General features: G+C 41.2%; 1 protein-coding gene across 2 annotated transcripts; it reads left to right on the top strand.

The window, feature by feature from the left end:
* Positions 1-4,364: 4,364 nt before the first annotated feature.
* On the top strand, positions 4,365-8,406 carry LOC110500390 (E3 ubiquitin-protein ligase TRIM39). 2 transcript variants are annotated; one of them, XM_021577734.3, is made up of 8 exons: positions 4,365-4,469; positions 5,080-5,657; positions 5,814-5,909; positions 6,134-6,367; positions 6,488-6,635; positions 6,731-6,757; positions 7,035-7,216; positions 7,481-8,406. In XM_021577734.3, exons 2-8 carry the CDS (start codon positions 5,082-5,084, stop codon positions 7,877-7,879), a joined length of 1,662 nt encoding a protein of 553 aa, XP_021433409.3. In that variant the 5' UTR covers positions 4,365-4,469; positions 5,080-5,081; the 3' UTR covers positions 7,880-8,406. The 2 variants fall into 2 exon arrangements, with proteins under 2 accessions (XP_021433409.3, XP_021433410.3); XM_021577735.3 differs by lacking the exon at positions 4,365-4,469 and having other exon boundaries at positions 4,710-5,657.
* The last annotated feature ends 2,040 nt before the right edge of the window (positions 8,407-10,446 follow it).

Genomic DNA, 10,446 nt, shown 5'->3' with positions numbered 1-10,446 from the left:
CAGTGACGTGGTGGTAAAGAAATAGGTGGGTAGACTCTGATCGCCGGTCACGGTGAAAAAAGTACTCTCCCTACTCTTTCAACAATGCATTTTTGGGGGAAAAAAGTGGGTAAACTGTGTTTACTTGCGTTTACGCCTGAGTAACAGGCAGTTTACTTTGGGCACTTCAGTCATCTGAAATTCCGAACAATAACCAGTATGCCAAAGAAGTTATTAAAGCAGCAGAGAGACAGGCTGAAGGGCTCGTCAAAGAGCTGGAGCGGGAAATCACTTGGCGACAGAGAAATGTGTGTGTGTGTGTGTGTGTGTGTAGACAGAGGTTTCTGGACATCACGTCACAAGGAAGTCGAGTGCTTAAGAAGTAGACGGGTACATATTGTTATCCCATGGTGTGGGACTGCCAAGCAATGATTCACACTCAGTGGAATATCACATCCTTGAAACAGTTTAATTCAACTCTTGTCTAGCTAAAGTGAAATCAACCCAGTTAAGCCATGGTTTATTTTTTTACCTTTCCCTACTAAATATTTCACATGACTAACAAATCATTGTCTTCAGTAAGGTGGGGTTTAAGACATTATTTTGAAGATACTGTAGATAATGAATCATAAATAATTTTGCACCAAACAACTCACCTGAAGATAATTCAGGCTAAAATAATTCAGGCTAAGATAATTCAGGCTAAGATAATTCAGGCTAAAATAATTCCAGGTGTTTTCCCCTACCTTTTCCATGGGATCACTTACAAATGTCCTTGTTTTTGAAAGAAAAGCTACATTTTTTGTCCATTAAACTAACGTCAAATTGATCAGAAATGCAGTGTAGATATTGTTAATGTTGTAAATGACTATTGTAGCTGGAAACGTGTTAAGGGATTTTTTGTCAATAATGACTAATTATGTATACATTTCAATCAGGACTGAATAATCAGAATACTATTATGTTACTGTATAGATGTATGCATTTTATTTTAATCCTAGTACTGAATATAATGTGTGTAAATATAATCAATAATTAGAACAATGACTGTCTGTTGCTTGGTAGAAATGAATGAACTTATCGTCAGACTGGCTAGAATGCTTATCTACACAGGGAGACCTTGGCTCGGTCATAAATTATATTTAATTGGTGGGAGACGATGTGGGAAGGCTTGAGATACTGCCTTTGTACCAGGGTGGAGAAGAGACGGGACAGTTCGAAAACTCATGACGTCATTTTCAGTTTATAACCTGTGGTAAACTGTATCGTGTTCAGTACTCTCGAGAATAAACGCTACTGATTGATTTTGAGACTGGTCTCTGTCCATTTTATGCAAATGAGGGTCTTACAAATTCTTAGGAGTGGACAGAGTGTTTAATTGAATTGGTTAAATAAAACATAAAGGAATTTAATTCCTGTAATAAAACGGCAGATTTTTTTATGGAATATCTACATAGACGTACTTCTAGACAGAGTTGCAAAGAAAAAGCCATATCTCAGATTGGCCAATAAAAAGAAAAGATTAAGGTGGGCAAAAGAACACAGACACTGGACAGAGGAACTCTGCCTTGAAGGCCAGCATCCCGGTGTTGCCTCTTCACTGTTGATGTTGAGACTGGTGTTTTGCGGGTACTCTTTAATGAAGCTGCCAGTTGGGTACTTGTGAGGCAAACTGAAATGGTCCGCCCACACAGACAGCATGGTGAAGAAGGTGCAACAGCGCCCCTTCAACCTCAGGAGGCTGAAGAATTTTGTCTTGTCACCGAAAACACTCACAAACTTTTACAGATGCACAGTCAAGAGCATCCTGTCGGGCTGTATCAAGGCCTGGTATGGCAACTGCTCCACCCACAACCATAAGGCTCTCCAGAGGGTAGTGCGGTCTGCACAACGCATCACCGGGGACAAACTACCTGCCTTCCAGGACGCCTACATCACCCGATGTCACAGGAAGGCCAAAAGGATAATCAAGGACAACAACCACCTGAGCCACTGCCGGTTCACCCCGCTATCATCCAGAAGGCGAGGTCAGTACAGGTGCATCAAAGCTGGGACTGAGAGACTGAAAAACAGCTTCTATCTCAAGGCCATTAGACTGGTAAACAGCCATCACTAACATTGAGTGGCTACTGCCAACATACAGACTCAAATCTCTAGCCACCTTAATAATTAATAATTGGATGTAAGAAATGTATCACTAGACACTTTAAACAATGCCACTTTATATAATGTTTATATACCCTATATTACTAATCTCATATGTATATACTGTACTCTATACCATCTACTTGATCTTGCCTATGCCACAAAGCCATCGCTCATCCATATATTTATATGTACATATTCTTATTCATCCCTTTACACTTGTGTGTATAAGGTAGTTGTTGTGAAATTGTTAGATTACTTGTTAAATATTACTGCACTGTCGGAACTAGAAGCACAAGCATTTCACTGCACTCGCATTAACATCTGTTAACCATGTGTATATGACCAATAAAATTTGATTTGATTTGTTGTTGTCATGTTGTGTTGCTACCATGCTGTGTTGTCATGTGTTGCTGCCTTGCTATGTTGTCTTAGGTCTCTCTTTATGTAGTGTTGTCTCTCTTGATGTGATGTGTGTTTTGTCCTATATATATATATATATATATTGTATTTTTTTTACATCCCAGGCCCCCATCCCCGCAGGAGGCCTTTTGCCTTTTGGTAGGCTGTCATTGTAAATAATAATTTTTCTTAACCTCTTGAAACTAGGTTGTAAATAAGACTTTTAATTAACTGACTTGCCTGGTTAAATAAAAAATTGAGTCCTGTTCCTTGAAAGCGACAGGTTTGGCTTCTGTTGGCTTCTGTTTGGGGTATGTACGTACAGTCACTGTGGGGACGACATCAACGATGCACTTATTAATGAAGCCAGTGACTGATGTGATGTACTCCTAAATGCCATCGGAAGAATCCTGGAATATATTCCAGTCTGTGCTAGCAAAATAGTCCTGTAGCTTCGCATCTGCTTCATCTGACGACTTTTTAATTGACCGAGTCACTGGTGCTTCCTGCTTTCATTTTTGCTTGTAAGCAGGAATCAGGAGAACATAATTATGGTCAGATTTACCCAACGGAGGGTGAGGGAGAGCTTTGTACGCGTCTCCGTGTGTGGAGTAAAGGTGGTCTAGAGATTTTTTCCCTCTGGTTGCACTTTCAACATGCTGGTAGAAATGAGGTAAAACGGATTTAAGTTTCTCTGCAATAAAGTCCCGGGCCACTAGGAGCACCGCCTCTGGATGAGCATTTTCCTGTTTGTTTATGGCGGGACACAGCTCATTTAGTGCGGTCTTAGTGCCAGCATCGGTCTGTGGTGGTATGTAGGCAGCTACGAAAAATACAGATGAAAACTCTCTAGGTAGATAGTGTGGTCTATAGCATATCATGAGATACTCTACCTCAGGCGAGCAAAACCTTGAGACTTCCTTAGATATTGTGCACCAGCAGTTGTTTACAAATATACATAGACCGTCACCCCTTGTCTTACCAGAGGCTGCTGTTCTATGCTGCCGATACAGTGTGTATCCCGTCAGCTGTATGTTATTCATGTCGTCGTTCAGCCACAACTTGGTAAAACATAATATATTACAGTTTTTAATGTCCTGTTGGTAGGATATACTTGCTTTTAGTTTGTCCAATTTATTATCCAGCGATTGTACGTTGGCCAATAGGACCGATGGCAAAGGCAGATTAGCTACTCGTCGGCAGATCCTCACAAGGCACCCGATCTCCTTCTGCAATACCTCTTCGGTCTTTTTCTCCTGCAAATGACGGGGATGAGGGCCTGTTCGGGTATTTGATTTTGAGAAATCATGGAAATGTATTTTTTTGCCTATTTTTTGTCCTTCTGAATACCTGTCTGTTTTTATCCTTCTGAAATAAAATATATTTTACCTTTTTTTAACTAGGCAAGTCAGTTTTGAACAAATTCTTATTTTCAATGATGGCCTAGGAACAGTGGGTTAACTGCCTGTTCAGGGGCAGAACAACAGATTTGTACCTTGTCAGCTCAGGGATATGAACTTGCAACCTTTCAGTTACTAGTCCAACGCTCTAACCACTAGGCTACCCTGCCACCCCAATACCTGTCTGTTTTTTGTCCTTCTGAATACCTGTCTATTTTAAGATGTCTGTTTTTTGTCCTTCAGAATAAAAGGAAAGGGAACACCAATACCTTCCTGTTTGACAGTCACTTTTTACATTGGAGTAGCACCAGGAAGAAATCTTTACTATTGTTTGTGTTTCTTCAAGTATTGTGATGCGATGTTATAATGTGTGTCAATGTAGCTCAGTGGTGAAATGGAGTGGAAAGAGTTAATACATCAGGAAGTTCCCATACATACACTATCCCACTGTATGAAGGGGAGGGGCTTGAGCAATTGATTGGAACACAGCAGAACCTAGATAACTCTACTCTGCCACCTGAGGTCAAACCCTTGCCTGCCAAGGTAAGTGACAACTTTGATGGGGATAAGTTTAGTTTCAAGAAAGAGGTTATGACTTCACACCGAGGCAAGAATTAAGGAGAGAGAAACTCTTCAATGCAGTTATTTCCTATTGACTCTAACCTAAAACGCTGTCACAGTACACTGGTTTCCTGCTCTGAGTCTGGGCCATGATGACTCTTTGTACTTTGACCGCTGATGTTTTTCACAGACAGCTGATAAGGCACAAGGGCTGTATTCACTAAGAATCAAACAGGTCGAAACGGGGAGGGACTAACCTGAACTTTTCCAATAATAAACGCTAGATTTCTTAGAAAAATGTTCTGCTATGGTGTGCACTAATGAATACACCCCGGGGCTGTTTTAAGGTCATGGTTTGTCGCTAAAGCAACTGCATGCAGGGAGCTACACTATACGTTTGAGTTAACTGTTTGATTTACTTTCTCTGAAGCATAGTGTTTTACATGGGATTATAATACATTTGAGATTTTTTTTTTTATGATCAAATTAGGGAGTATTTGATTCCATTTACAGCCGAAATACATTTGAAAGACTGCTTTATTTTGACCTGCCTTTCTGAAACGGTGTTTGATCCTATCTGTTCTATCTGAAGATATGGCTTCTTCAGGCGATATATTATCTGAAGAGCAGTTCCAGTGCTCTATCTGTCTGGATGTCTTCACTGAGCCAGTCTCCATCCCATGTGGCCACAGTTTCTGCATGGCCTGTATAAAGAGACACTGGGATAGCAGTGATGCCTGCTATTGTCCCAAATGTAAGAGGGTGTTTGCGGGACGCCCTGATCTCCTCGCGAACTCATTCGCTAAAGACATTTCAGAAAAGATCAGGGCGAACAGACGGAACGGAATCAAGCAACCGGATGCCAAATCTGGAGGCGTGCACTGTGATGTCTGCATGGGGAGAAAGCTCAAGGCCCTGAAGTCCTGCCTGGTGTGCCTGACTTCTTACTGCGAGACTCACCTGGAGCCTCATCAGAGAGTGGTGACTCTGAAGAGACACAAGCTGGTGGACCCTGTGGAGAAGCTGGAGGACAGGATGTGTAAGAAGCATCAGAGACTCCTGGAGCTGTTCTGTAGGAGTGACCAGAGATGTGTGTGTGAGCGCTGCACGGAGACGGAGCACAGGGCTCACGACATCGTTCCAGCAGAGAGAGAGAGTATGGCCAAGAAGGTAATGCTCTGATTATTCTTTCATTTTGACTAAATCTCATATGTATTTTTAGCCAAGACAAATTCCTACGTTCCTGATTTTCATTCGGAATCTGATTCCAATTCTGGTTCCATTTCTGGTTTCAATTCTGGTTCTTCATCTGATTCTGATTGACAGGCTCAGATGAAGATAACTGAGGCAGAGGTGCAGCAGATGATCCAGGCCAGATTGAAGAAGTTGGATGAGATCAAACACTCAGTCAAACTTAGCAGAGTGAGTCCTTATGTTGAGCATCTTGTTATCTACTGTCGCTGATTCAGTTCCATAGGCACAACCGAATGTGACTCTTTTCTACAGTATTTCCTTTTATGTCATCAAGCAAGTTCCAGGAAAGAAATAGAGGGCAATGTGCACAACGTCAATGTTAATTTCTGGGTGGGGTACCATAGGGTTCAACTCTCGGCCTAACTGTTTTCAAATGTATGTCATTTGATCAGATAAATTCAAAGAAAGAGATAGAGGATGGAGTGCAGGTCTTCACCGCTCTGGTGCGCTCCATCGAGAGAAGCCAGGCTGAGCTCATCGAGTCGATCGAGGAGAAGCAGTCAGCAGCAGAGAGGCGAGCTGAAGGGCTCGTCAAAGAGCTGGAGCAGGAAATCACTGAGCTACAGAGGAGAAGCACTGAGCTGGAGCAGCTCTCACACACTGAGGACCACCTCCACCTCCTAAAGGTCAGTGTCCCTCTCTTAAGTTGAATTTTCACCTACTCCCTCATTTCCATCAATGAATGACTAAATGAAAATCCGACTTAAAGGGAAGTTAGGATTCACCTCACCTGTTTCCCATGGTAGATTTTTCCATGCCTGTGCACCCCTCCACCCACCAAGGACTGGTCTGAGATCAGTGTTCACTCTGATCTGTGCTTGGGGAATGCGAGGAGAGCTGTATCTCTTCTGGAGGAGACAGTGGTGACAGCAAAAAACAAACTGTCAATTAAAGGTCGTTGTCATCTTCTGTCTTCTCACTACAGTTATAAAATCCATTGTAAGACGTACATTTTTATGTTGTGTTTTCTGTGGTTCCTTACCTTGCAGAGCATGAAAAGATACAGCTGTGTGCAGGTAAAGTTTTCTTTGGTGTTGGAAATGGAAATGTATCATTTGAATGAATACTTTTTCTCTTCATTGTTCAGCTGTTGCTTCCGTGACGGTGATTCCCTAGAAGAATGGCCGTGCAGTACAAATATAACAGAATCATTTGAACGTTGACACATGTAAATGTTCAATGTGTTTAATGTTATATGCCTGTTGTCACCTTTTGACCCTGTAAATTAGAGCACCAAAGAAAAAAATGGACAATGACATTTTGTTTTCTTATCTTTTTTCTGTCTCCTCAAAGTTGACGTATCCCTGGACCCGAGCACCGCCAACCCCTGGCTGGTCGTGTCTGAAGATGGTAAGAAAGTCTGGGACGGGGACATGGAGCCGAGCCTCCTGAACGGTCCTCAACGATTCGACACGGCACCCTGTGTCCTTGCCAAGGACGGCTTTGCCACCGGGAGGCACTACTGGGAGGTCGAGGTGGGTTTGTACTGAAATTAAAAGGAAAAAGCATGTTATATACGTTGTTTAATTGATGTAGGTCTATCAGACTGAAACATTGGTTAAAATGCATTAAATCTGCGAGGCATCATGATCACCAAAGTTCTGGAGATTCTTTTATTTTTCAGTGTACAGTTTTTCTCCATACCCCTGGTAATACTGTAGGTATAGGTAATACCTTTAAGTATTGGTAAAGCTACTGGACTATAGGGGTGTGAGTTATACTTTTTTCAATTGGTCAAGGTCGGAGACAAGACGGCTTGGGACCTGGGTGTGGCCAAGGAGTCCATCAACAGGAAGGGCATGGTCACACTGAGCCCTGAGGACGGCTATTGGACGATATGTTTGAGGAGAGGAAGTGAGTACAGAGCATGTGAGGGACAGTCGGTGTTGCTCCACTTCAGAGAGAAACCACGGAAGGTTGGGGTGTTTGTGGACTACGAGGAGGGGAAGGTGTCGTTTTATAATGTAACCGACAGGTCTCATATTTATTCGTTCACGGGCTACCAGTTCACTGAGAGGGTGATCCCTTTGCTCAACCCAGATATGCGTGACAGCGGGAACAACATATCACCGCTCATTATATGTCCTGTTGGTGTTTTCAATGGAGGCGGTAGTTTGGATGATGACATAACAATATGAAATGTACTTTGTCATGGACAATACATTTCATTTTGAAAGTGTCCTAAAGAGGAAAACAGAAAACAAAATGGACTTGAATTGCCATGGACTAAAATTGATAAATGGGTTTTAGAAAGATTCAGTAAGATTCACTCCATTTAATTTTTGTTGAATTAAATTAAATTATGAATGCTCTTTTAAATGCAGATAGGTTGTGTTTTATTTATTTATTTATATTTTATGTCATTTTCTGAGAAGAAGACAGAAGTTAATGCAACTATCCAAACCAATCTTTATTAGCTCATGTCATTAGCAACGGTCATCAAAATTGTTAAAAGGTTGTTTTTTTTTTTACTATTTGAATGAATGCAACAGTTGTACAATAGATGAAGATATTACAAACTTTTAAAATCCATCATATACTGACTGAATAAAACATTGTTCTAGCATGGACAAATCGTTTGTATATTTGGGGTATTTAGGTTGGAATTCAGGTATTCAATGTACTGTAAAATGTTTTTTAAAATATATACGTTGTGAAAAATAAATCTGTGTCTCATTTGCATACACTATCTATACACTAGATGTATTTGCATACATTAATACATTAATATAAAGGGGTGGAACAGGGCAACAACCACCAAAAAATGTATCTGTCTCGGACTACCTGAGCTGTCTAGACTGCCTCATTAATACTTTTGTCACATTTTATTACATAATTTAACAAGTGTGTCAAGAGAAGGATGATGTAGTAACCAAAAAAGGGTTAAACAAATCAAAATTGGTAAAAGACAAAGTCCATATTACGGCAAGAGCAGCTCAAATAAGCTAAGAGAAATGACAGTCCATCATTTCAATGTCAATCTGGAAAATTTCAAGAACTTTTAAAGTTTCTTCAACTGCAGTTGCAAAAACCATCAAGCGCTATGATGAAACTGGCTCTCATGAGGACCGCCACAGGAAAGGAAGACCCAGAGTTACCTCTGCTGCAGAGGATACGTTCATTAGAGTTACCAGCCTCAGAAATTGCAGTCCAAATAAATGCTTCACAGAGTTCAAGTAACAGACACATTTCAACATCAACTGTTCAGAGGAGACTGTGTGAATCAGGCCTTCATGGTCAAATTGCTGCAAAAAACACTACTAAAGGACACCAATAATAAGAAGAGACTTGCTTGGGCCAAGAAACACGAGCAATGGACATTAGGCCGGTGGAAATCTGTCCTTTGGTCTGATGAGTCTAAATTTGAGGTTTTTGGTTCCAACCGCTGTGTCTTTGTGAGACGCAGAGTAGGTGAACGGATGTTCTCCTCATGTGTGGTACCCTACCGTGAAGCATGGAGGAGGAGGTGTGATGGTGTGGGAGTACTTTGCTGGTGACACTGTCAGTGATTTATTTAGAATTCAAGGCACACTTAACCAGCATGGCTACCACAGCATTCTGTAGGGAAACACCATCCCATCTGGTTTGCGCTTAGTGGAACTGTCATTTGTTTTTCAACAGGACAATGACCCAACACACCTCCAGGCTGTGTAAGGGCTATTTGACCAATAAGGAGAGCGATAGAGTAGTGCATCAGATGACTTGGCTTCCACAATCACCCGACCTCAAACCAATTGAGATGGTTTGGAATGAGTTGGACCGCAGAGTGAAGGAAAAGCAGCCAACAAGTGTTCAGCTTATGTGGGAACTCCTTCAAGACTGTTGGAAAAGCATTCCAGGTGAAGCTGGTTGAGAGAATGCCAAGAGTGTGCAACTCTGTCATCAAGGCAAATGGTGGCTACTTTGAAGAATCTCAAATATAAAATAGATTTTGATTTGCGTAACACTTTTTTGGTTACTTCATGATTCCATATGTGTTATTTCATAGTTTTAATGTCTTCACTATTATTCTACAATGTATAAAATTATAAAAAATTAAGAAATACCCTTGAATGAGTAGGTGTGTCCAAACTTTTGACTGGTAGTGTACGTTTGCGAGATCAGACATAATATTACTATAATTCGAGTGCTCATTTTTGGAAGATGCTTTCATCTGCAAACATTTCAACTGTATTAAATCTTACTTTTTCAATTGCACAAAGAATTAACACCCACCAAAAGAAAGTTCTCTTTCTTCTCTTTCTTGTGATGTAACTGTCGAGCAAAGCGTTAGCGCTCTTATCGATGCAACAGAAAGCCAATGTATTCCATTGAGCCCATTTTAGACAATACCGGAGTGTGTTTGACAGGTCATTACAAATGTTTCCGCAATCGTTATGTTAACAGGAAAACACTAATGTTACAAGCAAGTGTGGGAAAGATTTACGTGACACATGGATTTTAAAAGCAATCAATCCAGCGAGATGTAGGTGCAGTGGCAATTTTAGCATGTATATCTTGGTGTGGCAAAACAAACAAAAAAATGTGCATGCCAGCAAAGCCACTACAAAACACAACACTAAACAGTACATTAATTGCACTATAATGGTGACAAACGGTGCCCACAAACTGTTAGGGCCTACATAAAGCTGTCCCACCACCAGTCCCAACACCTTACTACTGCTACACCTGGCTATCAGCGGAGCCTTGTCTGGCAGCGAAACAG

The sequence above is a fragment of the Oncorhynchus mykiss genome, chromosome 21, assembly GCF_057628025.1.
Source record: "Oncorhynchus mykiss isolate SJ-2025 chromosome 21, ASM5762802v1, whole genome shotgun sequence".
Lineage (NCBI taxonomy): Eukaryota > Metazoa > Chordata > Actinopteri > Salmoniformes > Salmonidae > Oncorhynchus > Oncorhynchus mykiss.
This window is presented reverse-complemented; position numbering and strand designations above follow the sequence as displayed.

Excerpts from the sequence above, each read along its gene's own strand:
- LOC110500390 (XM_021577734.3), top strand. The coding sequence starts at position 5,082 with ATGGCTTCTTCAGGCGATATATTATCTGAAGAGCAGTTCCAGTGCTCT. Across the intron at positions 5,910-6,133 it reads ACTCAGTCAAACTTAGCAGA|ATAAATTCAAAGAAAGAGAT; the intron begins GTGAGTCCTTAT and ends TCATTTGATCAG. Across the intron at positions 7,217-7,480 it reads GGCACTACTGGGAGGTCGAG|GTCGGAGACAAGACGGCTTG; the intron begins GTGGGTTTGTAC and ends CAATTGGTCAAG.